We start from the raw sequence: 15,806 nt of genomic DNA, 5'->3' as shown, positions 1-15,806 counted from the left end.
TTTGCCCTGGTCTATCCTCTTTGAGGAGAGCTGTTCAACATGTCGCAAACTATCGGAAAGGTGCGGTAGCCCGCTCTGTTTTGCAGCTCCATTTCTGCCATGTGGTCTAACATCTATACGTATAGACACGTCTAGCCTACTCTCGCACATGGCACTATGTCGACGTCGGTTCTGATCCGCGCTCCCTCGGCCGCCTGGCTTCCTCCATCGCCCTGTTCCTCATGGGCAAGCACAAGCCCATTTACGACCCTTCGACAGACTGCGGTGACTATGTCGTCGCGGTAGGCTGCAGTGACCTGCGGACTACGGGAAAGAAGCGCTTCCAGAAGAAGTACTACACGCACACCACGCGGCCCGGTAGCCTACGAAGCATGACTATGGACCAGATGTTCGAGAAATGGGGCGGTGGTGAGGTTCTCCGGAGAGCCGTTCGGGGAATGTTGCCCAAGAACCGGCTTCGGGATAAGAGGTTGGCTCGTTTGAAGAGTGAGTCTTTTTGGATCTTTGCTGTTTGGTTGTACTCCTCTTGCTGACTTGAACAGCCTTCGAGGGTCTGGCTCATCCATACAAGGAGAATATCGTAAAGTTCGGCAACAAGTCGGTTATTGGCGATTTGCCGGAGGTGCAGCAGGCCTTCAAGAAGGCTGAGGCTGAGGCCGAGGCCAAGCAGTCTGCGTGAACGGTGTTTGGTCAAGGGGGACGAAATCGAACAAAAAAGAATTATTCTCCCGCTCGCATGCGGGCGCCATCTGCTTCTATAACTCTATATTTTCTGTGCTATTTTAGGACCGATTTACTAGCGCATGGGTGGGAGTTTTGTGACTTATTGGTTTTTTCATTCTGAGGACTTCTCTATTCGATCATTCCCAACAGTTTCCTCTTTTGCAGCGGGATTCAGTCGTCTACATGTCGGTGCTTCTGTACTATATGCAAGCGAAAGATGGATGATTGCTAGATGAAATACCCTATTCCCAGAGACTATGTACAGTTATGCCTTGGCTAACTCCCGTGACAAATCATTGAAATGCAATCCTTTGACTGAGACGCTCTTACAGCTTAGATTTGGATGTGCGGCCCACCGTGCACTTGATCAATCCGTTGGGATTTGTCTGAGGCACGTACACCTCCGCATCCTTGCCGAGGTTCTTGAGGCCCTTGTGCCAGCTGAGGTCTGCAGAAATACAAAGTTAGCAATGGACCTCAAGTATGAGGAAGCATCGTCAATACTCACCAACTTCAAAGCAGTGCTTGTTAGGCAGAGAGTACTCGACGGTCTCGATAAAGGGCTCGGCCGCCAGGATCTGCTCGGACATCTTGTACATGGTAGCCTGCACACTGGCGCTGTTGTCCTGGGCAAAGGTCTTGAGAGTGACCTCCCGGGCCGCGGACCAGGCGGCATCGAACTTGGGGATATTCGCGCGGACCTCGCCGAGGTCGCTGAAGCGCTTCCACTGCCACGAGGCATCAACATCCGTGCTCAGGATACGATCCCAGGTCTCCTTGAGGGTGGTGTACTCATCGCGCAGGAATCCGTGGAACTGCGAGCCAGTGCTTTTGAGCACGGTGAGGCCAGCGATTGAGGACTTGATGTCGATGCCGGCGCCCTCGGTCACGTCCACCTGGACGTTGCGGGTTTCCTCGCTGTCGCGGACGAAGGAGTGAGGGTGGGGCTTGCCGTCAATGTTCATGCGCATCCAGCGGTGGGTGATGATGTGAGCGTGCGCGGCGTGGATGTGCTTGTATTTCTGGATGAAGTGGGTGCCCAGGATGGAGCCGAAGAGCTCGGGGGGAGTGACCGGGTGCTGCTTGGCGAGGATGTAGATGGTGTTCTTGATCGAGTCGGTAGCAACAATGACGCTGTTGTCGGCCTTGGTGTAGCTGTCGTAGATCCCTGATTAGTACTTTTCTCTGACTCTATGCTCTAACCTCCGACTCACGACGTCTCAATCTCTCCCTCCAACAGCACACAGACGGTCATCTCCACCACCGTCTGCACACCGGTCTTCTCGTCCCGGTAGACCTTGTAGACACGAACATTGTCCTTTCCATAGCGAGCAGCAGTAACGGGGGCCGACATTTTGATCAGTTAATGAGCTGAAWAGCTGCAGTTGACGATAGAGGAGTATAGGTGCAGGAGTTGGGGTAAATAGTCCTGCGGGGAAGCTCAAGAACGGTAAGGAAACTGGGAGTAATGAGCAAGCCAACTCACGATCTGACAAGGCCGGGTGAAAGAGGAAGGAAAGCTTGATATTTCACTGCAAGCAGGCGACACAAGAGCTTTTAAATACGGTCACGAAGGGACAACCGCGAAAAAAACCATCGCATGATGGTTGCTGGCGGTCCATTGTCGGCCACCTCCGAAAGCCGCGCAATTGGACGGCTACGGCCATCCCTCCTTACTGTCCTCCGCCGTTTATCTTATCGCGCGGGTTTTGCCATTCGGAGGTCCTGATGTCTGGTAGTTTTAAAGGCTGGCGACTTCCCTGCAATCCATCGCATGATGCGATTAGTAGATGAACATCATTGAATGATGATGGTAATCAGAATTCTCTTTGAACAAATTGAGGTATTCCTGCGGCGACCTGTCCCCATGGAGCAAGATGCCAGCCACTGGACAAAGCAACTGGGCCGATGATCAGTTCTGGTCATGGACAACCCTAGTCCGCAATGATCGTATATTGCTCATACGCTCTTGGTCTTCAGATCTGGAGTCCATACGAAAGCCCTACTTCGCTTTTTCGGGAGTCTGTCTGGACTGTGGAATGATCACATAGAATGAGGGTAAGGAATGCAGGGAAAACCCCCAGACATACCAACACGTTGATTGTCGGGATATCATGATTGTTGGCTATACATTAGCAGAGGTAGTCTCAGAATATCCGAGAAGCTGCGTGTTAGCTTGTTCGCAAGAAATCACGGCATTGATGTAGCTCAATGATACCTAGTTGAAGCAATTGTCGAGCGCAACTCATCATTCTAATTGGCTGTTCATACATTGCTCCACTGCTCTTCTTCTTTTGTTCGTCATCGTCACAATATGTTCTTGAATCATTGAGAGCAGATGTCGTCGGCTTCCCAGTATCATATCATTGGACCGGTTGGATAGAAAATGAGCTAGGGTTGCTGCTGAAAGAAAGCTCTAAGTGGATGCATCAAAGTCTGCTATGCTAGTTCGATGGCGCCAGCTGAAGATTGACAAAAGCAAAGCGACAACACACACTTGTACAACTGCGAATCTCTGAACAGAATCCAAGCAGACGATGTTCTGCTCAAGCAGCGAAGGGCATAAACGCCCTCCCTGGCTTCTACAAATACGGTCGTCCACAGCATTCATTATCGCCACAGTATGGACATCGTCATTTACAGTGAGTGGACATGTAAGCTAGCGTTGTTACTCGTCTGGTCGTTGACTGTCTTTTCCAGGACTATTTCTTATATGCGATGGTGAGCAGTTATGGAACATACTGTCCTCGCAATTGCTGATATCAGACATGTGTAGATTGTTCCAGTGATGCCAACTGCGCTTGTCGACAGGGCAGGAGTTCCATACGATGAATGTATGTCGCGCAGAATGCTGCTTATCTTCAAACGACGCTGCTGCTAACATGTTCCGTGGCCAGGCGAATACTGGGTCAGTGTACTCTTGATGTGTGAGGCAGCCGTCGCGTTCGTCTGCTGCCCCATCTTCGGGTACCTCGTCGACATCGCGCCCGCCCGCCAGTTCCCCTACCTGTTCGGGCTCATCCTGCTCGGCGCCTCGATGGGGATGCTGGCGGTCGCGCATACCGTGTGGCTGTTCATAGTTGCGCGTTTGCTTCAGGGTGGGGCGACGGCCATGGTGGCCGTCGCGGGCCTGGCGCTCATGACCGACTCGGTCTCGTTCGATAATCTGGGCCAGACGATCGGGTATCTGGGTTCGTCTATCGCGCTGGGTTTCCTCCTTGGTCCGCTGCTTGGTGGGCTAGTCTACAATGCTGCCGGGTACAATGCGGTGTTTGCCATGGCGTTTGCCATCATCGGCGTCGACTTCGTGATGAGAGTCGCCGTAATCGAGAAGAAGGTCGCTCGCGCGTGGTTGTCGGATTCCCCCGAGGAGAACTCAGGTGAGGGATGCCCTCAGCGCTCATCAGAGATCTCGGAATGTCCGAAAGGATGGAGGAACGTTGCTCTGTTGCGCATAGCCAGCCAGCCACGGGTGATGGCCTCCTCGTTCGCCCTGCTCGTCCAGGGCATCTTATACTCTGCCTTCGACTCGGTACGCTCCCCCATAGTTCTCAATCAGCACCATTCCAAGAGAATCATACTCACCCTGAAACCGACAGACAATCCCCGTCTTTGTCGAAGACAAATTCGGCTGGAGCCCCTTCGGTGCAGGAATGGCCTTCCTCCCCCCAGCCATAACAGCGCTCTTCGAACCATACTTTGGTAAGCCAGCTAGCCAGCTAGCCAGCCAGCCAAACACCCCTCAGCACACTCTAACCAGCAATCACAGGCTCCATCTCGGACCGCTACGGCGCCCGCCTCGTAACCTTCACCAGCTTCCTCCTCCTCTCCCCACCCCTCATCAGCCTCCGCTTCGTCGAATCCAACACAACCCCACACATCATCCTCCTCCTCGTCCTCCTCACCCTCGTCGGCCTCCTAATCAACGCCTGTGTACCCGCGCTATACGTCGAAACGCAGCAGGTCCTTGAAGAAATGGAGCGCGCGCGGCCCGGGATCTTCGGCAAACGAGGGGCCGTGGCACAGGCGTTCGGCATCCAGACCATGTCCTCGTTTATGGGGCTGGTCCTGGGTCCGCTTTGGGGTGGGTTCGTTGAGTATCGGTTTGGGTGGAAGACGATGGCGTGGACGCTTGGCTTGTTGGCCGCGATGACAGCTGTGCCGATGCTTTGGCTGAGTGATGGGACGCCGGCCGATGTGGTTGAGGGGACGGAGAGGGAAAGGGAGAGGTTGTTGGCGGGGGAGATGAGGGAGGAGGCTGATGGGAATGTTTGAGTACTTGTATTGTCCACTATGGATGATCGAACCGGCCTAGTACGACCTCAACAGGTCATATGCATCATCCGTGTTCAGAACGAGAGGTCTGTACCAAACAAACCTATCAGCTATGTGAGGTATACAGTGGTCAATTGTCATGATCAATGTTCACTGTCACTGTCCCGTATACATACAACAAAGTTATATCCTCATGTACAGACGGATCGATAGATATACTCTCGAAACAGTCAAAGACAATGAGCGGAGGAATGGTAGACTAGCAAGGAAGCAATAGTGAAGGCATATGAAGCACTAGTTCTTTTCTTCACAAATCCCATTCCCAGCCCCGCACACAAGAGCCTTCCCGTCGTAAGATGCAAACGCCGTTCAACACCCAAACCAATGCCAATCACTCAAACGCCCATCCATAATAGAATTTTCGCAGTCATAAAGGATCATTAAGATGGATAAACTTGCCAATGAATCGGAGCGAACGCAGATCAAAGACTCAACTGGTCAATGCTGCCGACTCGTCCACTGCCTCCCGATCGTCCACCACCTTTGGTCACCATCCCTAACCGGTAGAAGCGCTCCTCTCCTGCCGCCGTTCGACCGCCGATATACCATTTCTCCGGGCCAAGGGCATCCCGGAAGCCTCCCGATCCACTAGAACTGTCACTCCCTCGCCGTTGGCGGTCATGACCATCCGCGATGGGGATGGGATTTGACGAGGCAGGTGTAGGCGGGGAAGACGGAGCTAGAGAGGTCGAGATGGAAGAAGCAGGGGAATCTGTACTCGAGGAAGTCTGATTCAGCGATGGTCGAGGGTGGGAATGAGGTCTAGCATGTGAAGATGCGGCAGCCGCAGAGGAAGAGTGGTGATGATAGTGGTGGTTCGATGCCGCTTGTACGGCAGCAGTGGTAGAGGAGGATGCTTGCTCTGCTGAAGTGGTCGCATTCGAGCCGGCACCGGCTTTGGTGGCTATTGCTCGGGCCCCTTGAGAGATCTGAGCGGCAGAGAGTGAGGACGATGCACCTGCAGCGGACTGAGTGCCGGCTGTTGAGGCCTTGTACGTCGATTGTGCTCGAAACGCTGCCAGGAAGTTGGCCAGAAAAGGCCTGTTGGTTGACATGTTGGACATGATATTGTTCGGGTTTGGAAGGCAACAGTCTGTCAAGTAGCACTCGAATGGGAAAGACCCTAACGAGAAACGTATCGTGGATCCAACCTGTCTCGTCCGTCTCGTAAAGGGCCAGAAAGCACCTTAAATCACGTATATTACTCGAATGAGGCGATGGGGTGTAGTAGACTAGTAGTGGCGGTAATTCGTCGGCTTCCCAGTTTTGGCAGCGGCAACGGGAGTAAGAGGGAGAGAGAACAGATCTGGCAGATAAATGCCTCCGGATCGACTACTTAGTATTCAGCCTGTGCGGGACGACTAGACGAACGAGTCATTCGGAGGTCTGTGATACTTTGCTGTACAGAGTACGGAGTAGACTGGATAGAGAGAAGTGCGTTCTGAGACGAAGGATTTCCCTAAGTCTCTCCGAAGTTTGACCCGCCCTGGTTCTTGCCGCTGGATGAGCCAATCAACCGTTGCTGATATCGCTTCGGAGGGAAAGAGACTCGGCGGTGACGTCTTCACTCGCTTTAGATACTCTTGGGGTCCGTTAGTATGAGCACTACGCTGAGAAGGAAAGATAGTTTCAAAATAAGATAGTTGGGGAATAATGACTTGATAACAAGAGAGGCAGGAGTTGAAGAATGGATCGATCAGACTGAATGGCTCATTTGAGCGGCTTCACAAAGAAGTCATGACCCTGAAGTAGGGAGTACTCGGGGGATCTAATACAGTGACGGAGGGGAACCGTGGGGTTAAACCGGCTTCTCTTCTTACCCAGAGGTACTCCGTACTCAATATATCACGAGGGGAAACGGTTGAAAATATCGATCATCTTATTTTAGACGGCGTGTAGACACCCTGCATACGATCTAAATCATCCGACGGATGAGATGAGGGGAAATCTAGACGAGCGGCAGCTGCAGCTTGAGGTAGGGAAATATCGGAACCAAGAAGCGCATCTCCGCGCCGGGCAGAAGGGAAATCCAACAGTGTTGCACATGCATCTCCCTCCTTAGAATGATGTCCGTTTTGTCTTCGCTACGAGGCTGAACATGTCGTCTACAGAGTAAATTTAGGTCATATAGAAAATTTGTAATAACAGATTTTTCCCATTTGCCCGTCTTTTGCAGGTTAATCGAACATCGACTGTCTATAATCTATTTTCTTTTTTTTCAATTCCTTCCTTTTTACCCCTCCCAGGTCTTCATGGTTCCCTCTTCCTTTCTTTTTTTGTGTTCCCATTGCTCGTCTGTCCCATGCTGCCTTCGTCAAAAAGCAACATGCACAGGCGTTGTTTGCCTGCTCGTATCCGACTCGGTTGAATCGGTACACCACCATTGGTTGATTCAAACCGATCGGAAGACGGAAAGACGAACATGGCTCGAACACAGAGGAATGCACACCCTAGCACATAGCACGTATAGTCCCATCTCATATGCCTGGCAAGAGATTTCAGTACTCAGAACAGAGACGGCGACGCTCGGTCGTCCTGGAAGGCAACCCAACCTCCGATCGTATGAGAAATCTGAACCTCGAGAGAGACATATCACACTCTCTTTTTTGCACAGAGGAGATGGCAAACAGAACAAAGGAGGGGGGGAAAGGGAAACAACACAATGAGAATGAAACCATAAAAACACACGCACACGCACACAATGTAATAACAAACAAAAACAGGAAGATCAAAAACACCACAAATGTCTCTTGGACCAAATCAAGCTCATATGTCCGAGCAGAGCGTGCAGAATCTACTTACATGGTCGACAGGGAAATGAAATGCGGATCTGAACGGCCGTAAAGTGATGCAATCGGAACCCCAACCGCTGTCCTTCTCCGCGCCCGTTCGGCGTTTGAAAGTACAAGGAGGTCATGCGAATCAAGACCTGAAGGCGACGGCAACCTTCCCCTGAGGAATGTCGCGTCGATGGGATAAGGGAAGTGAACAACAACACAAAACACAATAACACATGCCCAAGTCTATTTGTGGACGCCGGATAAACCACACACCGACTCATCTGCCACTTGTAATGGAGTCGGAGAAAATCAAACCCGATTCAGAACCGCCGCAATACTGCGCTCGCCGTAGAAAAATGCTGACCGGAAGAAACCTTTCGTTTTTGGAGCAGAAAAGGAAAAGACCGTTTGTTGTAGAAGCCGCGAAAATACACCTCGTATGAGTTCCCAAACGGTAGATCAAGCCCAGAGGAACACCTGAAGGAACAATATCCACAGGCTTCACTAGTAGTCGGGTCGCAACCATCCATTTCAGCCATTTGACTATTGTCTGGCAGCCTGCACGGTGCCTGGACGAATGGAAATTAGAAAGTCATCCTTAAAACGTTTATTCGGACATCGCCACGCGCGTTCTCATTTTACTTACCATCGCCACTGAGAGTAGTCGAAGCCAAGTATAAACCGTTCATTCCACCTTCTTGAGGGCCAGCCGTCGTAGTGGTAGGGTAGAACTTTCGTTCAGTTTCAACCTGAGCTTGAATCGGCTCCTGGCCGGATGCCATGGACTGGGGGAACACCTGATTGATATAGCCATCGGAGGCTCCGGGCTGGAACATGGAGGTCCAGTCAAGTCCACCAGCGTGATTCGGATCGGGTCCAGGCATCATGGGACGCTTGGGATCAACGACAGAGGGTTTCGCCTGTTCAAGGGAAGGGCGGTCAACATTCAGCTGCTGGTTAGGTGCTTCGGTGCCAGGCTGCACAAGGTACGGGTTCTGCTTGGGAGTAGCCATCCAGGATGCTCTCTGATGAGCTTGTCCATGAGCGTAGGCGTCGTCTGGCTGACCACGACTCAACCCATTGACAGACTGCATCGTAAAGCCTAGAGGCTGCTGGTCCGTGAAACCTGGTCGGGCTGCGCCCAGACCGTTCCCGTTCACGGCCCCCTCGCTGAAAGTCGTACCCGCGATGCCATTGGAAGGCGGGACGGTACTACTGACTTCCTCCTGCAAACTTTTTGCAGTATTTGCTGCAGCTTGAGCCTGAGACCTCTTCAAATGTGCCTGAGGATGCGACAAGTGAGTCGCCCCTGTGGGGTTACCGCGTCGAATGGAGCACTTCTGGAAATGGCGCTTCAGAATATCACTGCGAGAGAACGTGTCCTTGCAGAGAACACACATGTACGGGCGATCACCAGTGTCTAGAAGAAGGTGAAATTTGATTAGTCAATGCCTGATAATGATAATCGAAATGCGAATACTCACGTCTCAACAAATGGCGCTTCAAGTGTTTAGCGTGAAGGTATGTCTTGTTGCAGTGAGGGCAAGGGAACTTTCCGTCCGCGTCCTTGGCCGGGATAGTCGTATTTTTGGCGGTACCATTGACACCATTGGTGACAGGAGTCGCGCGACCCGGAACGCTCGGAAGAATACCACGTCGGCCTTGAGATCCAACCACTTGAGTGCGTGGAGGCTCCTTTGCACCATAATGTCCGGTACCGTTAGCAGCTGCCACCGGATCGGGGTTCATCCAAGGCGAAGCCTTGCCGTCGGGATAGCTGAAAGCGCCGGAAGGCATTCCATTGAAGTCGGGGCGGCGATCCCGTGGCGGAGCGGGCGCAATTGGTTGCGGGTAAGTCTGCGCGCTCGAAGCCGGGGGTAGCACGCTGTGGGGAGGAGGATAGTGCTGTGACTGTTGTGCCTGCGCTTGGTGATTGTGGTGGGAGAGGAAGGTTGATGGTGGCAAGCTACCCACGGTGGTATGAGGCATGATGGGCGCAGCGGACGACGCGTAAACATCATGCGTAGACGCGGGATACCTCGACAGATCCGGCCGGTATGGCGGCTGATGACCCATGTAGGAATGAGTGGCAGGAGATTGACTATGATGAGGCTGCAGCGGAGGAAGGGTGTGCGGCTGAGACACAGGGTACTGAGGCTGCATGGTGTACTGAGGCATTGACATGCTCGATATGGGCGTCGAGGAAAGAGGCGTGGAGCCTTGAGGAAGACTGGTGGATGGGGGCCGTGAAGGATGAGATCTGGGATCCATCATGAAGCGGAGGAGGGGTCGGCGAAGACGCGAGAGGGAGATATGATAGGGCTGAACTGGACAAAATGTTCACAGTATCCCGGTCATCGATCGCAGACCAAGACAATCACTCTTCCCTGACGTTTTTGAACGGGAAGCGAAGCTCAGCAGATTACTGAGATCCTTTCAATTTCACCCAGCTTCAACTGGTGAAAACCTTTCCTTTGCTTAGACTTTTCTTCTTCACTTGTCCTTCCAGTAAGGATCTGAGAGACTTTCTCTCCTGTAACGCGGAGAGAGTAGGGTAGGACAAGGTCGGTTGCGACGGAAAAGCGGTCCTTCACAACAATCAAAAGCAGCGACGAGGATGCTACTGCTGGAGCAACAATGGATGTGTACAGGATCGAGTTCGACTCCACTGCAGAAGGAGAGTGTCAGGATTGAAGTCGAATGCTTAATCTGAATTCCCCACGGTCACCCACAAGAAAATCAAGTTGTGTGGGAACTTCTTTTTATCCGCACGTTGTCAGAAGAGTCAATGGTTCTGTATCCACCAGGGAAGCGGCGTGCAAGTGGGTCTAGCACAACCAGCAGTGCTAGAGTGGGCAGAATACTAGCTAAAATCTGCTTCGCGTCAATAGATGCGCGAGATGGAGACCAGGATCCTCGGATAAGGACGATGTCTGATTCAACAACAACAGATGAAGGGCTGTAAAGAACAACGCGTATAGGTGCGGAGTTTAGGAGAGTGGAGGAGAGAGAGGAAGGGGGAGGGAAAAAGAAAAAGTACAATGAGTTTGATAGAAAAAGACCAAGGGTAAAAGGAAAAGGTAGAGAGAAAATTTTTTTTTAAACCAAAAAATAAAAATAATAAATAATAAAAATTGAGAGGGTGAAATAATAATAATAAAAATAAAATAAAATAAAAAAGATAAAAATTCAATACAGCACCAAGGTACGTACGGTGTCGCCGTCTGGTCAGTGGTCACGGGGAATGGAGGGGCGACGAACGACGGCAGCGAAAAGTATAAAAGAAGGAGGAGGAAAAAGACGCGCGAGAAAATCAGAATGCAAAAAGAACTGAGAGAATTGAGCAGGGACACTTACCAGGAGGAAATTGGTTGGCACCTTTCGGGGAGGAGAAAGGAGAAAGGAATAGACGATAGACGAATAGATAGTTAAGAGGAAGAAAAAGGACGAGAGATCAGATAGTTTACATACATACCGACGAGGACGGGCGGTGGCCGATCATAACTAACTCTGGGAGGCAAAACGCGGAAAACGGTTACAGAAGCGCAAAACAACAAATTATAATTCAGACAACGGGATGATTTACCATCATTTTACGTTCAATTATTATTTCTATGATTATTGAAGACCTGCAGAGGTCCAAACTGCTAACTTCGACTTCAAGCAAGTATATCAAACTTCTAAACTCATAAATATCGCAGGGAGGTACGGAGTCCTGTACGTTGTAATAGTAGGTACCCAAGCAAGCACCTACCTTACCGTTTGGAACAGTTGTGTGCCGTTGACCTGATTCGTGCTTCGTCCGGTTCCCGATCATCCAGCATCCCAGGAGCCGAGCTTCGAGGGTTGTTAAAGATAAAGAATGCCTGGGTTTTCTACCATACCAAATCATACAAATTTCTGATTTTTGAGATCATTGGAAGTCGAATGCTCGCATACTGCCGACTTGTGATTCTGTGACATAAGTTTCCAGCATTTGGTACCGTACCTAGGTAGTTAGTCTATCATTCTTTTCCTTGCTAAAGTATGGAAACGGTCAAGCCATGAAAAGAAACATCCAATGAATTTCCTTACCAACACAGGGAAAACGGCAAAATCGGCTCAGCACCTAACCAGATTTAATTCCGAACGTTGACCATCCGGAAAGCAGGAGGATGCAGAATTGAATTTAGTTGGCAGCGGCGGCAAGCAGGGGAAAATCGTGATGAAATTGTAATTGTTATTTGGTTAGTGAGATTTTTATCACTAAGTAGTAATGATGATTTCTAAATCTTCGTATGATTCCGGCTTCCAATAATTTTCACCTCGAATGCTAATCATCCAAATCCGTGCGATAATTCGATGTCCAATGTGGTTGTTTACAGGAAGTGGTCGGGCGTGTTCCGAAGACAGTCATCTGGAAGTACCATGGTGGTACACTTGCCGCATATCGACACGTAAAAGATACTTGGCAGTGACTTGTTCACAAGTGACGTGCCAGGGTTCTTGAGAAGCCTGCCAATCTTGAGCGAGAACCGCAAGCGGTTGTGTGCTTTTTCTGTTCGGGCTAGATTTCGGCCTCTGATTTATCGCGCAATCAGACAACACCAGACGACGACAGGCATCAGACATTATTATCCTGATTTCAGAACTCCAGTACAGAAGTATATTTTACCGATATAGTCATAATCCACTTGCTATGCAGCTGACTACTTACACAACAAGAAATATATATCTCTAGGAGAATAGTAGAATGAGGATTATCCATTACCAAGATGGTACCTAGGTAGATCCTAGTAAAAGTTGAAAGGGAGGGGGGCGCGCGCGGAAGAAAGAGGAAGCAAGCCATTCGCCCTACGCCATGCATGCTACCTTGTTGTGGGAGGCTGGAAGGAACTTAACCTATGGTCTATGCTGCTTTCAGACAAGGATTATGATTCCATGCTGAACCTAGGTATCTAATAATTTAATAATAATTGATAGGTATTATCTTGTCCACGACAGGGACATACGTAACCGTACTTCCCAAGCGCTGCTTCGATCGCATTCAGTTCTTTTCTCATCTTTAGCTTGTACCGAATACGGAGAATCAGCGACCCAAAGTGGCTGATCAAAGTTATTTGTGCTTCTAATTAGCTATCATTGCAGGCTTTCAGCCCTTATGTTGTCCGATTGTTGTCTCTCAGCAGTTCGTTGATATTATCAAGCTTAAGCTCAAGTGGAGGGACTCCAGCTCTTGCACCAGTTCTCCGCAATTGACAGTACCGCCCTTCCAGATGTTCTTCAGGGGCTCAACGGGATCCTCATGGCACATCCACATTGATCCCACATGCGATGATGGTAGCTCGCAGTGGGAGAACCTTATCATAGCCATCACAGTTGTCAAGGTGAGTGGAGTGGTACATTGTTTGGATCCTAGATTCAGTGAACAAGATCATCCTGAATATGGGTCATAGCCCACCTACTCCATCTTATGGCATATTTAGATCTACCTGACAGCACGGGGTGCCTTGCACAGTTATTTTGGCGATATCAACGCCTATAGACAAAACCAAATGCTTCGCTGAAAATATATTATTATGGACCGGTCTGTACGGAGTACTTGCGGTCACTTACACCTATTGAGACAGCGAATAGTCTTTAAAGTACGAAATACCAGAACAATATTTCGCAGACTGCCAATGTGATAGTCTACATCAAGACTCATGACCAGTTGTCGTCGACAAAGTACCAACTACTACTACTACTACTACTACTGTCTTGTCTAGACCTCTGTCTTTTCTGCGGTGTCACTACTGTGGAGCGCAACGGCTCACATAGATAATATGCATCTCGGGACTCCGCATTGAAGTTTGCTTTCAGTAAATATGATCATGCAATTGGATTCCTCCTCCTGATTCACGCATATAGATTGGGCGTGAAGATAATTCGATAAGACCAAAGTACCATGTCATGGGTCTGGTTCTCGCAGGAGGTTATATCAATTCCATTGGACGAGACTGCAATGGTTTCGCACCTCTCGACCCTCGAGCTGAAAATAGAAGCGAGTATGTTGCTCTGTTCTAAGAACAACGACAACAACGACAACAAAGATGACCATGTGCGAGTATGTAGGCAGCTATGACTAGATTCATACAACAATACCCCAAACCATGGTGGCTGATCACTGTCGTCGGCCTTTAAAAGACCATCCAGACTCTATATAAACATCAACTCTTGTCCTCGGATTCCATTCAATCTTAATGATGCCACGCAATGTTTCCCAGTAAGTCTATGCAATTATGCAATAGTATCTAGCAACCAGGTACCTAGAATGCAACGGAGAATGGCAGTACCGACTACAGTATCTACACTGTAAAGTACCTTACGTACTTGCCCGACTCAAATACCGACCAAAAAAGAAGCTCGACCCAAACCGTCCAATTGTAATTAGCCCATCCTTGGTTCTGGTGTCGTGGCCTTTCGCCACCATCCCAAGGAGGAAAGTATGATGAATCATATCGGCAATAGACGGAGAGACTGAGAGATTTTTATTCTCGTTACAAATCAATTACCAGACCGCCATCGAATTGATCAACCCGAGTGCAATTGACCAGGATAGAAGTTATTATTGTTGTCAAGAAGTCTCTAGATAATAGCTGTCTAGTTCTACAACTGCAAGATCATGAGATGGGCCCATCATCTTTTAGACCCAACAAGGCCGGCGGTTATTCTCCACCAGGAGAGTTTCTCTGGGAACTTCTCCCGCTTCGATTGTGGACCGGAACGGCACAACCAGAGGCGGGATCGTTGCATACAGAAGTAGATCGTTCTTCAAGCTTGCCTATCTGATCTGCCTTGGGAATAATTAAATCAATATCTGTAGGTCTTAAAGAATGATACCCATCAGACAACGAATGAAAGGTGGAATGAAGGAGCATATCACTCCTTTGCATAATCAGCGATTCAATATTCAAATACATCATGATTTCAAGCTATTTCCAGGGCAGTCAACGTACTGTACTCCGTAATACATCCTAATACATTCCCGTCCTACGGTGCGCGGAAAGAGCGCGGCAATATTCGTGTCTCATACAAAATTCCGCCTACCTCCCCTGTTAGGCTGCCGCCAATCCATCTCACAACAGAGGACTATCAACAATGGTGTACCTAGGTCTCTATGCAGGTGGAGGAATTCCACGACATGATCAATAGTTGTCATCAGTTATACAATATGATCTCCTATTGATACACGGAATCATCCAAATAAAACTTCCACAAAAAGCTGAAATGGAACTCAGATTTCATGGAAGTCAATCCAAAAGCCAATTCGTTAGCAACTGACAGACATTATTGCACTGCGAGTCAAAATCTGTCTCCTCGCTCGAGTTGCCACTTACGGTGCATCCATGGTTACGGACAACAACGTTTCATCACTCCAGGGCCCAACTGCCTATGTGAGATGTCCGAGGATGATAGCGCGATGCGTGATGCATCCCACTACCCAGGATGGAGAATGCAGCTCGCCCAATGTGGCGGTCCAATCCCGGTAACCGGAAGGGATCCAGCTCCACTTGGAGAAGCCCTGGTCCGCTCATCGAAACTTCCACGGAAGGACAACTCAAAGGGTGGTCTAACCGTCCAATATGCAGCTGGCACTTGGCGGTGTGGCCTATTCTGTACTCTGTACGGAGTATCTTGAGGCCTTTACCGTACCATATCCCGCTGAGTATGATTCTTTTGACAATCTCCTCAGGATCATTATTATTGTTTCATAATTTTGGTTTGATTGCTTGACTTTTCAGCAGAGAACGATTTCCACCGAACCTTGGACAACTCATCAAGGTACTGGGACTGGGAGTTACATGGCTGTACTAAGCCATGTTAACCGCCTGAGACGTTTCCCTTTAGTCCATACTCCGTCGTTCGTTGCGTAATGCGAATCTTCAAATAGCCATTGTCCCAACGAAACAAGAGCCGATTGCGTCTAATGCTCCTTGCCCCAAATAT

At 49.6% G+C, this 15,806-nt stretch overlaps 5 protein-coding genes across 5 annotated transcripts; 2 read left to right on the top strand and 3 right to left on the bottom strand.

Annotated features, from left to right (window-relative positions):
- Positions 1 to 39: 39 nt before the first annotated feature.
- Positions 40 to 679, top strand: Aspvir_000784 (mitochondrial 54S ribosomal protein uL13m; the record flags this gene model as incomplete). Its single annotated transcript, XM_043265918.1, has 3 exons — positions 40 to 60; positions 126 to 486; positions 543 to 679. 3 exons carry the CDS (start codon positions 40 to 42, stop codon positions 677 to 679), a joined length of 519 nt encoding a protein of 172 aa, XP_043121853.1.
- A 370-nt stretch (positions 680 to 1,049) lies between these two features.
- On the bottom strand, positions 1,050 to 2,077 carry Aspvir_000783 (urate oxidase; the record flags this gene model as incomplete). Its single annotated transcript, XM_043265917.1, has 3 exons — positions 1,050 to 1,171; positions 1,232 to 1,878; positions 1,938 to 2,077. The coding sequence occupies 3 exons, from the start codon at positions 2,075 to 2,077 to the stop codon at positions 1,050 to 1,052; spliced, it is 909 nt and encodes a 302-aa protein (XP_043121852.1).
- A 1,183-nt stretch (positions 2,078 to 3,260) lies between these two features.
- Aspvir_000782 (MFS transporter) lies at positions 3,261 to 4,998 on the top strand (the record flags this gene model as incomplete). Its single annotated transcript, XM_043265916.1, has 6 exons — positions 3,261 to 3,365; positions 3,424 to 3,444; positions 3,500 to 3,557; positions 3,621 to 4,255; positions 4,323 to 4,425; positions 4,493 to 4,998. 6 exons carry the CDS (start codon positions 3,261 to 3,263, stop codon positions 4,996 to 4,998), a joined length of 1,428 nt encoding a protein of 475 aa, XP_043121851.1.
- A 482-nt stretch (positions 4,999 to 5,480) lies between these two features.
- Positions 5,481 to 6,122, bottom strand: Aspvir_000781 (uncharacterized protein; the record flags this gene model as incomplete). Its single annotated transcript, XM_043265915.1, has 1 exon — positions 5,481 to 6,122. The coding sequence occupies one exon, from the start codon at positions 6,120 to 6,122 to the stop codon at positions 5,481 to 5,483; it is 642 nt and encodes a 213-aa protein (XP_043121850.1).
- A 2,259-nt stretch (positions 6,123 to 8,381) lies between these two features.
- Positions 8,382 to 10,109, bottom strand: Aspvir_000780 (uncharacterized protein; the record flags this gene model as incomplete). Its single annotated transcript, XM_043265914.1, has 3 exons — positions 8,382 to 8,407; positions 8,485 to 9,258; positions 9,323 to 10,109. 3 exons carry the CDS (start codon positions 10,107 to 10,109, stop codon positions 8,382 to 8,384), a joined length of 1,587 nt encoding a protein of 528 aa, XP_043121849.1.
- Positions 10,110 to 15,806: the final 5,697 nt, after the last annotated feature.

The sequence above is a fragment of the Aspergillus viridinutans genome (assembly GCF_018404265.1).
Source record: "Aspergillus viridinutans IFM 47045 DNA, scaffold_1, whole genome shotgun sequence".
NCBI classification, from domain to species: Eukaryota; Fungi; Ascomycota; class Eurotiomycetes; order Eurotiales; family Aspergillaceae; genus Aspergillus; species Aspergillus viridinutans.
Note: the sequence above shows the minus strand (reverse complement) of the source record. Positions and strands in the feature narration are given on the sequence as shown.